This window comes from Glycine max, chromosome 12, assembly GCF_000004515.6.
Source record: "Glycine max cultivar Williams 82 chromosome 12, Glycine_max_v4.0, whole genome shotgun sequence".
NCBI classification, from domain to species: Eukaryota; Viridiplantae; Streptophyta; class Magnoliopsida; order Fabales; family Fabaceae; genus Glycine; species Glycine max.
The window spans coordinates 14901412-14918622 of NC_038248.2; the positions used below are offsets into that span (position 1 = coordinate 14901412).

The window sequence follows — 17211 nt, forward strand, 5'->3', positions numbered from 1 at the left end:
ATTATTTAAATTATTTATTGTTATTTTTAGCATATATTTCAAAACTAAAAATATTATTATTAAATTGATTGTGTTAATGATAATTATTAAACTAAAAATACTTATTTTTAGCATATATTTTAAAGAAAATAAATTAGTCAATTGATAGTTAAAAATTATCATTCGACAATTGATTTGAATTGGAAAAATAAAAATTTGTAATTGATTTGTTCAAAATATGATTGATAAAAAAAAATTATCACAATAATAAAATCTCTTCATGGCTTATTGAACAATTATATAAGATTTGTAATATAATAGTTATAGAAGAAAAACATGAAACATGTATATAAAAAAAACTTGAACAAAGATAATAATTAAAACTTATAATAACAAATATTAGAATGAAGAAGAAGAAGAAAAAAGCTGAAAGAGAAAAAATAAAGAATAATGAAAGACAATGAGAAGGATGATTCATATAAGAACTTTCCAATAAAAACATGATACTGATTCAAATGTTTATTTAATTTTACAAAAATTATTTAAAGAAATAATTAAACCTAAAATCAAAATATAAATATAAAAAATAAAAAATAAAAATTATAAAAATTTATTTATTTTATCAATCATGAATATAAATCCACATTATACCTTATTAATATAAAAGAGTTAAATTTTGATTACTGAGAATGATCGATGACACATTCAAAGTATCCTTTAATGCATAAAAATAAAGAATAAAAAAATGATATTATATAAAAACATATAGTACCATAACAATAAAATGACGAAAAAAAAATAACGGGAGTGATACATGCAAAGAATAATAATAAAACAAAGAATAAGATGATATACATGATCAAATATGAGCTCCAATTTTCAGTTTTCATTTCTCACAAAATATATTAGATAAATAATTCATATAAGATCCTTTTAATAAAAACATGATATTGATTCAAATGTTTAATCAATCTTACAAAAATATTCAAAGAAACCATTAGACCCGAAATCAAAATATAAATATAAATAACACTAAAAATAAAAATTTAAAAAATAATTTTTTTTTATCAATTATGAATATAGATCCACCTTATACCTACCTGATCTAAAAAAGTTAAATTCTCGATTTTTACGATGATCAGGAACACATTCAAATATCTTTTATCATTGTGTAACTTTAATATGGTATTAAAATAATCTAAAATATTTTTTTATCATTGAACAAAAAGTTTTTTTTAGAAAACATAATTTTAAATCAAAAAATATTGTTAACTTTATTATACAATAAATTTTGTAACATATTTTTACATATAGCTATTTTTATATAAAAATAAAGATAATAACATTTATTATTTAATTATTACATTTATAGTTTTAAAAAAAAATAGTCTATAAAATAAAATTTACAATGTAAAATTTCTTATATTTATATTAAATATTCTATCATTAATTTAGATTTATCTAATTTTAATAATTAACATTGAATATAACTATTAACAATTTTATTTTTAAATTTATATATATAATAATTTTTTATTTTTTATTTTCATATTATATTATATTATTTTATAACTTTAAAGTTATGAATTTAAGTTATTATTTTTCCAGATTAACTAATTATAAAAAAAAAATAAATTTGTGTGTAGATAGTAATATTAACTTAGTGTAAACTTTTAAATTTATTTTATTTAATTTTTCCTTCATCTTAATTCAATTTGTAAAATCAAATATTTAAAATAATTTAAATTATTATTAATGTGAGAAGTTATTAATTTTATTAAAATATATCAACAACTATTAATCAATATTTTTTTGAATTAATATAGTGGCACAAAATATAAAATATTCTTCTTTTTCAAATCACTAATTTGATCATTAATTTTGCTGATGTAAGAGCGCACTGTTGAAAAATTATTTTTCCTTCGAATCACTGGTTTTGGATGACACCGTAATATTATAAAACTAAATTTTTATATATGATAAATAGATAAATTTACTGAAGTATCACCGTCTCCGTTTGCTTGCCAGCAAAAAGTAAGTCACCGTTACTATTTATCTTTTATATTTTCCGGGTAGGATAACAACAACTTTTTAAAGCTAACGAATAACTTACCTCCTGCTTTATAATCAAAAGAGGACAATGATATATTTAGGACTTGATTGAAAAGAATTAGAATAATACTTCTTCACGTGGGGTGCAACTGCAAAGCACTGTCATGCACTCCCAACAAATATTCTTTGAAGGATCTATAGTAACACGTTTTTTAATATATATTTATTATTATTATTAATTATAATTTATTTAAAATTATAACATCATGAGTAGAGTTCAATAAGTATCACTAGGTCAATAATAAAGATTATATTCAAGCAAGGCAAGAAAAGGATTATGATTAAGGAAAATTATTAAGTAATTCAAACCATGATCTCAATTAATCACATATAACTATATGTTACTAAATTATTTTGCTAAATAATAAAAAAGAAAATTATATATATGTCACATAATTAGTGGAGTCAAGACCATAACACTTGATAGTATGACACTACCTAAAATTTCTCCACGATTAGAAAGTTAAAATAGCAGGTAGGGCCAAGCACCAATACGTGATTCCTGATGGTGTGAAATTTATGCGTTGACCCGTGTTTGTTAATAGTCTTTCTTCTTTTGGTACACGATGGTTCGAACCTAGCTATAACCTTTTCTAACTAATTAGAGTGCTATTTTTTAATATTATAATAAGATTTTAGTGCAAAATTATCACATTTTAAATCTGGTTAATTCAAAAGCTGCGTCAGGGCCCGTCAATGGAGAGAACACGCTCTCTCGAGATTTTTTAAAACACATCACAACCCACAATTTCGTTATTAAACACTTCTTCCCGTATTGCACTTTAATTATACATCAAGTCATCAACGCTCAACTAGTTAGCTTTCGCTGTTGCAATTGCTATGGCTTCCAACAGCATGGTCCCATGCAGCACTTCACCAGCGATGATAAAGAAATATGAAGTGTTTGTGAGCTTCAGAGGTAAGGACACACGCAACAATTTTACTGATCATCTTTTTGGTGCTCTCCAAAGGAAGGGCATTCTTACCTTTAGGGATGACACAAAGCTGAAGAAAGGGGAGCGTATACTCTCTAGCCTCATGCAAGCAATTGAGGGGTCTCAGATTTTTGTTATTGTGTTCTCAAAGAACTATGCTTCTTCAACATGGTGCTTGCGAGAACTTGAAAAGATTCTTGATTGTGTTATAGTCCCCGGAAAACGTGTTCTTCCTATTTTTTATGATGTTGATCCATCTGAGGTTCGAAAACAAACGGGAGATTACGGGAAAGCCTTCACCAAACACGAAGAGAGATTCAAAGATGATGTAGAGAAGATGGAGGAAGTGAAAAGATGGAGAAGAGCTCTCACACAAGTAGCCAATTTCTCTGGTTGGGATATGATGAATAAGTAAGTAATATTCTGTAATACTAATGAAAAGTCATGAATTCACTCTCAGTTCTCAAACAACTAGACATAAGTTGATGAAAGTATTTTATAATCCCTTGATGTGTTAACATCATAGTTCTTGCAGTTGTGGTCGTGAGTGTGGTCATCATTGCGGCATGAAATTATTATATGCTTAAATATATATTTGATCTATCCGCAATAAATATTTGGTTGTGTTTATTTCTTAATAAATTTTTGGAACGTGATGATAAAACAATAATTTTATTTTTGGTCATTAATACTTATTTTTAGTCCCTAATAAATTAACAAATTTTGTATTTGTTTTATGATAAATATTTTTCATTTGCTATTAATACAGATTAAAACAAAAATTACTAATTTATTAAGAAGTAAAGATAAATTTTTTTAATATATTAAGGACTAAAACAAAATGTCAACTATAAAAAATAAAAGTATTATTTTATTAGGGACCTAATACAAAACAAAAATTTATTAGGAACAAACACAAAAATTAGATATTTATTAGAAATCAAAAACATATTTAAACCATTATTACATTGTAGCCTATGCAATAAAAATTATTGTTATGGTTATTATAGTTATTGTTGTATATATGTTTTGTTTATAAGATTGTATAGATTTTTAGTTCATTCTTGTTAATATTTTAGGGAAATAGAAAGGTGTTAGTTATTGGATGATAATTGATTAGTTGGGTTTAAGATGAAGGTGCAGATTGAAGTATTAATTAGAAGTAATAGATGACTTAGTGACGGGATAGCCCTTAGACAATGGAATGAGGAGTTTACATGAATTTCTAAAACTCATTACATTAAGGTGCGGTAAGCCTATTTATAGGCCAACAAGGTTGGTGACATTATACTTCTAGAGATAGATCTTTTTAGACTTTATACAATATTTTAGAATACTATCATCTACTTAGGTTCTAAATCCTTTTAGATTGTTCTTAACAATACTTTTATACTTTTCTAGTACATTTAACTTCTAGATTAATCATGAGCTTCTAGGACATTTTCTATTCTAGAAATTCGTATCATATTTTAACACTGCTCCTTGATACAAATTTCAGTAACTCTAAATTTGGTCTATGGTAAGTTGAACTTTGTTCTTGATAGTGCCTTCGTAAGTACTTGTTCTTCGATCTTGTAGTGCTTGAGCTAGATTTGCTTTTGCTTAGTTTCTTTGAAGTTTCTTCAAGTGTAGCTGGGTTGCAAATTTCATATATGTCCACCAATGATTTTACTCATCTTGGAGTAGACTCTGGTGAAGAATCTTGCTGTAGAGGAGACAGAAGCATACCTGCTTCTTCTGCCACTTCTTGAACTTTTTCTGCTTCCCCATCCAAGAAATATTTTCATCAACCTCAACATCTCGATTGATGATGCGTTTTTTGTTTGTAAGTTGTAGACCCTATAGCCTTTTGATTGCATGTTGTATCCCATGAAGATTTCTCTTGTACTCTTGTCTTGTAGCTCATGTCTCTTATGATGTATGTAGCAAATAGATCCATATACTCTTAGATGTTTAGCCGATGAATTTTGTCCGCTCCATGCTTCAATAGGAGTCTTGTCTTGAACTGCCTTAGTCGGACATTTGTTGTGTACGTAGACTGCAATGTAAATTGCTTTTGTCCAAAATGTATTAGGCAAACCTTTTTCTTTTAGCATTGATCTAGCCATCTCCGCGATTGTCTTATTCTTCCTTTGAGACATGCCATTTTGTTGCAGAGAGTATTTGATTGTAAGTTGTTGCTTGATGCTTTCATCTTCACAGAACTTATCAAACTCGTGTAAGTTATATTCTTTGCGTCGACCACTTCCTATTATGTTAGTATGTTTTCCGCTTTTTTTCTCAACAAGAGTTTCGAACTTCTTGAATATTCCAGTGACCTCTAATTTTTCTTTGAAGAAGTAGACCAAGTTATTCTAGAAAAGTCATCGATAAAGAGGATGAATTACTTGTTGTTTAGTGACAGTGTCCTCATCAATCCACAAATGTTAGTGTGGATTAACTCTAACAAGTCTTTAGATCTCCGTGCTTTTTTAGTTGAAAATGGTATTTTGTGTTGCTTTTTGAGAAGACATCCTTCACAAGCGTCATTATATTCATCTACGCATGGCAGATGTCTCATCATATTCTTCTGATGTAGCAACTTCAAAGCTTGAGTGTTGAAGTGACCAAATCTTTAATGTCATAACCATGAATCATCAATTGTTGCTCTCATGGCAATGTTAGTATTAGTAGTATACTTGAAGCTTATTGGAAAACTTATATTTCCTTTCTCCATTTTAACTTTGGCAATTTCTTGCCTTTTGTTCTTTTTATCATAAATAGTGCACATATCTCCTTCGAAGTGAAAAGAATAGCCTTTCTCCATCATTTGGCCAATGCTCAAGAGATTTTCTTTAAGATTTGGAACTAGTAAGACATCTTTGATGAATCTCATACCTTTCTTTGTCTCCACCACGACAGTGTCTTTTCCTTTTGACCATGACTCCATTTCCCAATTGAACTTTGACTGTGGTTGTGTGATTGCTGCAACCGCTATCCAAATACCCATTTCCACCTGTCCTATCATTGGAATCTCAAGTAGCATAGAAAACATGTTGCTTATTGTCATGCTCTTCAATGGAATTTGCTTGATGCTTGTTTTTATCGGGGCAATTCTTTTCTACATGTCCAAATTTCTTACGATAGTGACATTGTGCAACATTTTTTCCTTTCTCCATTTTAACTTTGGTTTCCAATGATGCCAGCAATTCCTTCTCCAAGTGACTTGTCTTTTTATAAATGCTTTATGGAGGATACTTTTCTTGATTGGTCTTAGAGAAATGTCTAGAGTTCTGTTTGTGTCTAGAAACTTCTCCATATTTCTTCCCACCATTTTCTTTATTTTGAGATGCTAATTTGAGCTTTGATTGGAATACATTTTCGACAGAGTCTTCATCATGCCTTTTCAATCTTTGTTCATACGCTTAAAGAGAATCCATAAGTTGTCATTGATAAAGTAGGAAGATCTTTGGTTTGCTCTATTGTGGTCACAAGTACATCATATCTAAGAAGAATAGAAATAAGAATTTTCTCAACAATTTTCTTGCGAAGATTATTTTTCCCATATGCTTTCATTTGATTGACTATTTCTTTTATCCTAGAATAGTGGTCTTTAACGGTCTCAGACTCCTTCATCTTTATTAACTCAAAGTCCCATCTTAGAATTTGAAGTTTAATGGCACATACCTTGTTGCTACCCTGAAACTCCTCCTACAGTGTACTCCATGCATCTTTAACATTTGTGGCATTCATTATTCTTGGGAAAATTACGTCACCTACTGCTTGTTGTAAAATATATAATGCCCTTGAATCTTTTTGCTTATTCTCCTTCAACTCCTTCTTTTGTGCAGCAGTAAGAGTTAAAGTGTCTGTAGGAGCAATGAATCCTTCTTCTACAATGTCCCATAAATCTTGAGAGCCAAAAAATGTCTTCATTTTAACGCTCCAATAGTCATAATTTTCTCCTGTGAAAATAAGGACCAAAATAAATGGGTATTGGTCATGCTTTAAGGTAAATTTTCTTGAGTATTTTAGAATATGGTGGGATTTTTTTGAAAGTAGTTGGATGATATTTATACGCCCAGTTGATCGAACGTAGCTCTGGTACCGCTGTTAGTATTTTAGGGAAATAGAAAGGTGTTAGTTGTTGGATGATAATTGATAGTTGGATTTATGATAGAGGTTTAGTTAGAAACATTAATTAGAAGTAATAAATGGCTTAGTGGTTGTGTAGCTCTTAGACAATGGAAGAAGGAGTTTACATTGATTTCTCAAACTCATTACATTAAGGTGTTGTACACTGTTTATAGTTAGGCAAACAAGGTTGGTTGCATCATACTTCTAGATATAGATTTTTCTAGACTTTATACAATAGTCTAGAATACTATCTTCTACTTAGGTCCTAAATCCTTCTAGATTGTTCTTAACAATACTCTTATACTTTTTTAGTATATTTAACTTCTAGATAAATCATGAGTTTCTAGGACTTTCTTTTTTATTCTAGAAATTTGTATCATATTTTAATTATTCTAAAATTTTGTATGTTTGCCACCGTTAGATGTCTCCTACGTTACCCAAAATCCCCACTCAACCATATCCATTTGACCATCGACACTTGGTGTCACGATCCACCTTTGGACCATGACCGACACACAGATTATGATTTCCTTAGTCTGGCTAGCCTACCCTATATTAAATAACCTGTAAAAGAACACATAATATATCTAGATAAATCTCTCTCTCTCTCTCTCTCTCTCTCTCTCTCTCTCTATATATATATATATATATATATATATATATATATATATATATATATCCCATTCCATCCATTTAATATCAAGGCCTCAGGTCACAACACAGACCCTTAACATATTATCCAGAATATCCACTAATAACACTGTTGATTTTAAATATTAATCATCAAGGTATCTCAAAGCATCATAAGTACATCATCAACATACCTATAAGAGAGAGTCATTTAAATTTCAAGATAAAGGATTTCTCTCTAAATCTATTACTACCCTTATTCATATAGTTGTATTATACTGGAGTCACAAACAAAATATCCATTAGACGTAATGGAGGCCTACCAAAAGATAATCAAATTCTTGGGTAAGTCAGCAAATCCTAGGAAGTCAGTTACTCCACTATTTGTGTATCTGAGAAAATAAAATAAAATGAGGGAATAAGTCACAAAGACTTAGTGAGAACATAAAATACAAAGCGAACAGGAAGGAGAGTACAACACATCACGAGTCTTTACATTCAAAGAAATTTAAAATGAACTTAAAGAAATAAATAAAAAATAACTTGCTTTTAGAAATCAGTATACTAAAAAAAATATATAATTTCAATGATGCCAACAATTCCTTCTCTGAGTGACTTGTCTTTTTACCAATGCTTTATGGAGGATATTTTTCTTGAATTCTGTTTGTTTATAGAAACTTCTCCATATTTCTTTCCACCATTTGCTTTATTTTGAGATGCTAATTTGAGCTTTGATTGGAAGACATTTTCAACAGAGTCTTCATCGTGCCTTTTCAATCTTTGCTCACCCGCTTCAAGAGAATCCATAAGTTTTGTCACTGATATGGTGGACAGAACTTTAATTTGGTTTTCTTTATTGTAGTCACAATCACATCATATCTAAGAGGAATAGAAATAAGAATTTTCTCAACAATTTTCTTGCCTAGATTATTTTTCCCACATGTTTTCATTTGACTAACTATTTCTTTTATCATAGAATAGTAGTCTTTAACGGTCTCAGATTCCTTCATCTTTATTAACTCAAAGTCCCATCTTAGACTTTGAAGTTTAATGGCACATACCTTGTTGCTGCCCTGAAACTCCTCCTGCAGTGTACTCCATGCATCTTTAACATTTGTGGCATCCATTATTCTTGGAAAAATTACGTCGTCTACTGCTTGTTGTAAAATATATAATTCCCTTGAATCTTTTTGCTTATTCTCCTTCAACTCCTTTTTTGAGTTGCAGTAAGAGTTAAAGTGTCCGTAGGAGCAATGAATCATTCTTCTACAATGTCCCATAAATCTTGAGAGCAAAACAAATGTCTTCATTTTAATGATTCAATAGTCATAATTGTCTCTTGTGAAAATAGGGACCGGAATAAATGAAGTTTGGGTAGTATTGGCCATGCTTTAAGGTAAATTTTCTTGAGTATTTTAGAATATGGTGGGATTTTTTTGAAAGTAGTTGGATGATATTTCTACGCCCAGTAGATGACTGAACGCAGCTCTGGGACTACTGTAAGTATTTTAGGGAAATAGAAAGGTGTTAGTGGTTGGATGATAATTGATAGTTGGATTTAGGATAGAGGTGTAGTTAGAAACATTAATTAGAAGTAATAAATGACTTAGTGGCTGTGTAGCTCTTAGACATTGGAAGAAGGAGTTTACATTGATTTCTCAAACTCATTAAATTAAGGTGTTGTAAGCCTGTTTATAGTTAGACAAACAAGGTTGGTTGCATAAATCTTCTAGATATAGATTTTTTTAGACTTTATACAATAGTCTAGAATAATATTTTCTACTTAGGTCCTAAGTCCTTCTAGATTATTCTTAACAATACTCTTATACATTTTTAGTATATTTAACTTCTAGATAAATCACGATATTCTGTGACTTTCTTTTTTATTTTAGAAATTTGTATCATATTTTAATTATTCTAAAATTTTGTATGTTTGCCACCCTTAGATGTCTCCTACATTACCCAACATCCCCACTCAATCATATCCATTTGACCATCGACACTTGGAATAGAATATTGAAATTTGAAATCTTTGTTTTTGACTAAAAATTGGGATAGAATTGTGTTGAGGTTCTTTTGGGCTCGGTTACAATTTCATTACGGCTCTGTCCCAGTTGTGTTGCGGTAATTCATGCACATGATTTAAATTCACACTGCAAATAAGGTAGTTGCCATTGTGGGTAGCTCCACAACCAAAGTATTGTAGCCGCATTAATAGGTGTTGTGGTTCACGATTTAGAACCATTTAACAGGTAAACTTGATGTGAATTACGTGGCACGTGTTTAAGGAAAAGTTGTTATCAAAATGAAAAAAAAAAAAATAGTTACCTTGTTCTATACATCTACTTTCGGTTTGGTTCTCTTAGGTGATAATTTGGTACTTTTGCTATTCTTTAAACTTTCAGGTCACAATATGATGAGATTGAAAAAATTGTTCAAGAGATACTAAGTAAATTGGGTCGCAATTTTTCAAGTCTTCCAAATGATCTAGTTGGGATGGAATCTCCGGTTGAAGAACTAGAAAAACTTTTACTTTTGGACCCAGTTGAAGATGTTCGCATTGTAGGAATTTTTGGGATGGGTGGAATAGGAAAGACAACTCTCGCTTCTGTTTTATATCATAGAATCTCTCATCAGTATGATGCCTGCTGTTTTATTGATAATGTAAGCAAAGTTTATAGAGATTGCGGTCCAACTGGTGTGGCAAAGCAGCTGCTCCATCAAACTCTGAATGAAGAAAACCTTCAGATATGCAATCTTCATAACGCAGCTAATTTGATACAAAGTAGGCTACGTTATGTAAAGACACTTATAGTTCTTGATAATGTTGATGAAGTCAAACAACAAGAAAAATTAGTTTTGAATCGTGAATGGTTAGGTGCAGGGAGTAGAATCATCATAATTTCTAGAGATATGCATAACTTAAAAGAGTATGGAGTGACTTCAGTCTACAAAGTTCAACTCTTAAATGGTGCTGATTCTCTTAAATTGTTTTGTAAAAAGGCTTTCAATTGTGATGATATTGTGGGAGGTTACAAAGAGTTGACATATGATGTGTTAAAATATGCTAATAGCCTACCACTAGCAATCAAAGTACTAGGTTCATTTTTGTGTGGTCGAAGTGTCTCAGAGTGGAGAAGTGCCTTAGTTAGACTGAAAGAGAATCCAAACAAAGATATCTTGGATGTGCTTCAAATAAGTTATGATGGGCTACAGGAATTGGAAAAGCAAATATTTTTAGATATTGCTTGTTTCTTCAGCGGGTACGAGGAGTTATATGTGAAGAAAGTTCTAGATTGTTGTGGATTTCATGCTGAAATTGGAATAAGAGTTCTCCTTGATAAATCACTCATAGACAATTCACATGGATTCATTGAAATGCATGATTTGTTGAAAGTTTTGGGCAGAAAAATTGTTAAAGGCAATTCACCCAATGAGCCACGAAAGTGGAGCAGGTTGTGGCTCCCTAAGGATTTCTATGATATGTCGAAGACAACGGTATGTATTGTTACAAAATACAAGATTTTATTAATTTCATCTTTTTGTTAAAAAAATTATTAATTAACTAACTTTGATGATATCACTTTCTTTTCATTTTTAATCTGTTATGAAAATTTTGATAACTCCTTCACAAAAATCATGATAAAAATATAATATATTAATTGAAAATACAAAATAAACTAATCTTTATTTCTAGTTTTATGTATACAACAATTTATGAATCATTTTGTAATGCTTTAGGAAACTACAAACAATGAAGCCATTGTTTTAGACATGTCCAGAGAGATGGGAATATTGATGACTATTGAAGCTGAAGCATTGTCCAAAATGAGTAACCTTAGGTTACTCATACTCCATGATGTGAAGTTTATGGGAAACCTTGATTGTCTCTCCAATAAACTACAATTTCTCCAGTGGTTTAAGTATCCTTTCTCCAATTTACCATCAAGTTTTCAGCCAGACAAACTGGTAGAATTGATCTTGCAACATAGCAACATCAAAAAACTATGGAAAGGCATAAAGGTATCTTTTTAATTTTACTTTTTGAAATGAGTTAAAAAAAAATACTAATATCACAGTTGATTCCCACCAATTTTCAGAATCTATTAAAAAATATGGCTAGTAACTATCTCTTCATTCTTGTTGGTATTTTACAGTATCTGCCAAATTTAAGAGCTTTGGATCTCAGTGATTCCAAGAATCTTATTAAGGTTCCAGACTTTAGAGGGGTCCCTAATCTTGAGTGGATAATTCTTGAAGGATGCACAAAACTTGCATGGATCCATCCATCGGTTGGTCTTTTAAGAAAGCTTGCTTTCCTGAATTTGAAAAACTGCAAAAATCTAGTAAGTCTTCCCAACAATATTTTGGGTCTAAGTTCTCTGGAATATCTAAATATCTCTGGTTGTCCAAAAATATTTAGTAATCAACTGTTAGAGAACCCAATAAATGAGGAGTATTCCATGATTCCTAATATCAGGGAAACTGCCATGCAATCCCAGTCAACATCCTCCTCCATCATCAAGAGATTCATACCTTTCCATTTCTCCTACTCTAGAGGGTCTAAAAATTCAGGTGGTTGTTTGTTGCCTTCCTTGCCTAGCTTCTCTTGTTTGCATGACCTTGATCTAAGTTTCTGCAATCTAAGTCAAATCCCTGATGCTATTGGATCCATCCTTTCTTTAGAAACCTTAAATTTAGGGGGAAACAAATTTGTTAGCCTCCCCAGTACCATCAACAAGCTTTCCAAACTTGTACATTTAAACTTGGAGCATTGCAAGCAATTAAGATATTTGCCTGAGATGCCAACACCTACTGCCTTGCCAGTAATAAGAGGAATCTATTCTTTTGCTCATTACGGAAGAGGATTAATTATTTTCAACTGTCCTAAAATTGTTGATATTGAACGTTGTCGTGGCATGGCATTTTCTTGGTTGTTACAAATCCTGCAGGTACTCACTCTATTCGATCTTCCCTACATCCCTGTCATATTCTCTCTTTCCATTTATGTAGGAACTATAGCAACTAAGACCTGTCCATGTTTCATGTACCAGGTGAGCCAAGAGTCAGCTACCCCTATTGGTTGGATTGATATTATTGTTCCTGGAAATCAAATACCAAGATGGTTCAACAATCGATGTGTTGGTAATTCAATAAGCCTAGACCCGTCTCCCATTATGCTTGACAATAACTGGATTGGCATTGCTTGCAGCGTGGTATTTGTGGTATTTGATGATCCAACTAGTTTGGATAATGATTGGAAATCCTCTATAAGCATTGGTTTTGAGACAAAATCTTATTCATCCCGGGGTTCACCGCTCTATATTCCAATACTTCTTGATAGGAATCTTGTAACGGTTAAATTGCATCACTTGTGGTTACTCTATTTGACTAGGGGAGAATTTTTTTCCTATTTTAAAATAGAAAAAATGCTTGATCTTTATGGCATCAAAATGCATGCCATGGTCGACAACTCTCAAGGTTTGCACTTGGAGGTGTGCAGTTGTGGATATCAGTGGGTATTTGAGGAGGATCTGCAAAACTTAAACCCAACAATAATGCGTAGAGGATACAGCAACATTCCAGTTGATGATGATTTTGTGAACGGCGGTTCAATTCTTTCATTAGAAGCTGGAAGCTAGTCAGAATAATGGCTTCCATATTTGTCCACAATTTGTTTTTTAATTGGTTGACAGCGTTTGGTAGGTGTTTCTACAATTCCCATTTAGTTATTACTTCTATGAACAAGCTTGTCACTGAGGGTGATTTTCCCTAGACTCTATATATAGATTTCAACCGTTACAATTCAAAACTGGCATTGCATGACACTAAGATTCTTCACTCGATCAGTTTTCAGCACATGCCTCTTTATCCTGTGTTTGGATGTAGACTTTTAAAATACCATAGGATTTAAAATAAAAAGTAATTCAAATGAAGGCAATCTAATTTTATTAAATTGCAAAATAACTTGTTTGGTATTTTAATATGTATCATTTTGTTAATATTTATTTCAGTCGTTCCCTTTAAAAACTGATTCCTTTTCCCGCTGTATTCTTCCATCTGGAAAACGTCTCCAGCAATGGCAAGTACTATTCCGGCAATCTGTAGTGGCAAGGGTAACCATTTCAACGATCTCACTTATGCATCAAAGGCCAAACATTAGTCACGTTCGAACCTTTGCAAGCATTGACAGCAATGAAGGTAAGGTGTCACAACACCACCTTACCTCCGACGCTGAGGGATGCGTGTTGATATGCAATTGACAGTGGCGACGGGGATGTGTTCTCAATGAAGTCGAAAATCACAAACACGGTTCTAAGGTGTGACAATTATTGACCTTAAAAAGATTTATTCGCGGTATCCCACACAAATCGTTTCTTTTTTTTTTATTACTAATCAGTCTAGAGCTGTCAAAACGGGCCAGTCTGGCCCACGTGGGCTGGCCCGCAACAGGTTGAGCTAAAAGTGGGCTAGCCCAGCTCGGCTCACTTTTGTGTGGGCTAACAAAATGTCAGCCTGGCCCGGCCCACCATGGGTTGGTGGATTATGCGGGCTGACCCACTTTTCTGTCTTTTTTTATAAAAAAAAAATTATTTCAAACAACTTAAAATAAAATCCAATATAAAAACCAAACTAAATCAAATCCAAACATTCAATATTAAAGTGATTGAAGTCTTCAAAATAAACATTCAATATTAAGATAATTGAAATTTAAATGTCATAAAAAATAAACTTCTAAACTATTGAAATTAAACATTAGAGTCATGGACTGTGAAATCCAGAACAACTTCCTCTTCTTTCTCAACATCACCATTAATTTCATCTACAAAGACAAAAAAAAACAATATCATTAATAAGTCAAATAAATAAAACAGCACACCCATAACAAACTAAAAATTATGCAAAAAGAAATGTAAATTACCAATATCTTCAAAACCATTTATCCAATTTTGGGTTAAAATTAGTGCTTGAACATTGGAAGGAAGAAGACTAGTGCGATACTTGTTTAGCACACGAACACCAATGCTGAATGCTGATTCACTAGCAACAATTGTTATAGGAATGCTTAACACCTTAGTAGATGGAGTGAGTTTTCCATTGGTAGTCTCATTTCGGTAAGGGATACCTCACTCCGATGAGTTTTTGGTTGTGCAACGTTGCCAGAAATCGTTCTTGTGGAGCAATCTATTTCTGAGGAGAGGAGCACATTGTGTGGTTGGGCCCTGGGGTATGAGTGTGAGATAATGGAAGAATTTGAAATTCTAACTATTTTAGTGGAATTCTAAATGCCTCCTTTTAACAATTGAAATACCATAAAAAATTACATTACACTCTTTAAATGCTCTATCCAATCACACGTTATCTGGTATTCTTATTATTTTTTCTTCAAGGAGGATACTCTTTCTGATTAGCTGAAGGATGATTGCTGATATTGCTTGTTTCTATCCTTCAGTCATAGGTTTGGGGTCTAAATTCTCACTAAAGTGAAACAGTAGAAGAATATATTTAACAAATATATTGCTATTCCTGAATTGGGTATAAATATTTATCGAGCTAGCTCTCCGGAAAAACATATAACTTAGTAATGTTGTATCAGACTTTGACATTTTAGTTCCTTCATTTTATTTTATATTAATATGGATGGATAAACATTTAGTATATGTTGAAGGTGCTCTTATCTGCTGGCTACAGCTAAAAGATAAAAAAGTAAATTAAGAAAGAACAATATGGATGCTCTTAAAAGTGTTATTGGATGCTTTACCAGTCTAAAAATGATGCAAAATTAGGATTTTAAAAACAAATGTTCTCTCATAATTAAGTTCACACAACTCACTAGGACAAGATAAAGTTATTGACTTACTGGACCATGATCTCTTTCCATCAAACTAACCTTTTTTCTCTTTGTGATTCATGTTCCACTGTTTGACCGACTCTTGCTTCTAGGAAACCAGTATTTTCACAATTGTCATGCAACATTTCAAGTGTTAAATCCTTCAGAAAAAGCCTAAATAGTCACTTCACAAATATCATGCAATTTTTATTCAATGACTAAATTTAAACTACTGGAATTAAATGGTTGAAATTAAAATGCACAAAATCAAAATAAAGAAAAGAAGTAACATATATAACTATCCTAAAAAAAACAAAATGCGATTAACTAAAAGCTAGATAAGGTAAGAAATCCTGGGTTGCTTCCCAGTAAGTGCTTCTTTAACGTCATTAGCTTGACGAGTCAAATGCCTCCAAGGTGGCATGAAGGTCACATAGAACACATCCTCCTTGCATTTTTACTTTTTTGCTGAAGATGCCATGAATCTCGTGTATTTTGGAAGCACCTTCCACGTTATTGCAAGAGAAGGAAAGAATGACACTTAAGGCTTTCGTATGTTCTCTATGCCTTTCTTCCTTGACAATCAGTTGATGAGGAGGGGTATTGACTTGGAAAATACTTTCTTGTTGAATTTCTACTTGTGAGTACTTCTCCCACTGTTGTGCTTTCTCCTCACTTTTTTCTTCCTCTTCCTTCTTTTCTCCTTCTCCTTCTTTCTCTTCATCTCTATCTATCCTTCCTTCCTCAGATTGGTCTTCTTCTACTTCACCCTCCTCTTGTGCTCTCTTCTGGCTTCTGGTCAGAACTGCCTTGCACTCTTCCTTTGGGTTCTTCTCTGTGTTGGCCCCAAAAGTTCTAGTGGGCCTTTAAGCTTTTGCTTGAGCTAATTGGCCAATTTGAACTTCCAAATTCTTAATTGTTGCATCAGTGCTCTTTTGATGTGACCTTGTTTCCTGCATGAACTGTATTAGAAATTCTTCTATGTTAGTGGGCTTCTCTTGATGACTCAGCCCCTACTGACTCTTGTGCTCCTTGTTGTACTGATTCCTTAGATGACTCCTCCAGCTTGAACCTTGTGTAAAAGTCCTCCCTCGATTGAATCTTGGTGGGTCGTGATTGAATCCTGATGGTCCTCCCTGGTGGTACCCTTGGAATCCATGGCGATTATGTACTCCCATGTAATTTACCTCTCTGGAAGGATCTTGTTGGACTATGCATTGCTCAGGCTCGTGTGTTCCTCCACATGTGTGACATCCTTCTACCCACATAAAAGAAGAGTGAGAAGGACTTACCGCTTGTAATTGTTGAGGAAGCTTACTGAGGGTCTCTGTTAGGGCTTCTATTTGTTGGGACAACAACTTGTTCTGTGCCAAGGTGGCATCTTAAGTAGTGAGCTCTAAAAGGCTTCTCTTTGTTGGGGCATATGTGCGATCATGATGGATGACGTGATCACTAGCCGCCATGTTCTCTATAAGTTCCATTGCCTCCTCCAGTGTCTTTAGCTTGATCTTCTCTCCTGCGGATGCATCTAGTAGTTGCTTTGATTGTGGTCGTAGGTCGTCTATGAAGATGTTCAGTTGCGTCGGTTCATTGTACCCATGTGTAGGA

General features: G+C 32.4%; 1 protein-coding gene across 2 annotated transcripts; it reads left to right on the plus strand.

The window, feature by feature from the left end:
• Positions 1-2754: 2754 nt before the first annotated feature.
• Positions 2755-13613, plus strand: LOC100820213 (disease resistance protein RUN1). 2 transcript variants are annotated; one of them, XM_006592417.4, is made up of 5 exons: positions 2760-3437; positions 10178-11270; positions 11514-11795; positions 11930-12724; positions 12827-13613. In XM_006592417.4, exons 1-5 carry the CDS (start codon positions 2932-2934, stop codon positions 13412-13414), a joined length of 3264 nt encoding a protein of 1087 aa, XP_006592480.1. In that variant the 5' UTR covers positions 2760-2931; the 3' UTR covers positions 13415-13613. The 2 variants fall into 2 exon arrangements, with proteins under 2 accessions (XP_040863623.1, XP_006592480.1); XM_041007689.1 differs by having other exon boundaries at positions 2755-3437; positions 11930-13613.
• The last annotated feature ends 3598 nt before the right edge of the window (positions 13614-17211 follow it).

What these genes read in the sequence shown, in the direction of transcription:
- LOC100820213 (XM_041007689.1), top strand. Translation starts at nt 2,932, where the DNA reads ATGGCTTCCAACAGCATGGTCCCATGCAGCACTTCACCAGCGATGATA. An exon ending in ATGATATGTCGAAGACAACG is followed by an intron (nt 11,271 to 11,513) that starts GTATGTATTGTT and finishes GTAATGCTTTAG; the next exon opens with GAAACTACAAACAATGAAGC. An exon ending in AACTATGGAAAGGCATAAAG is followed by an intron (nt 11,796 to 11,929) that starts GTATCTTTTTAA and finishes GGTATTTTACAG; the next exon opens with TATCTGCCAAATTTAAGAGC.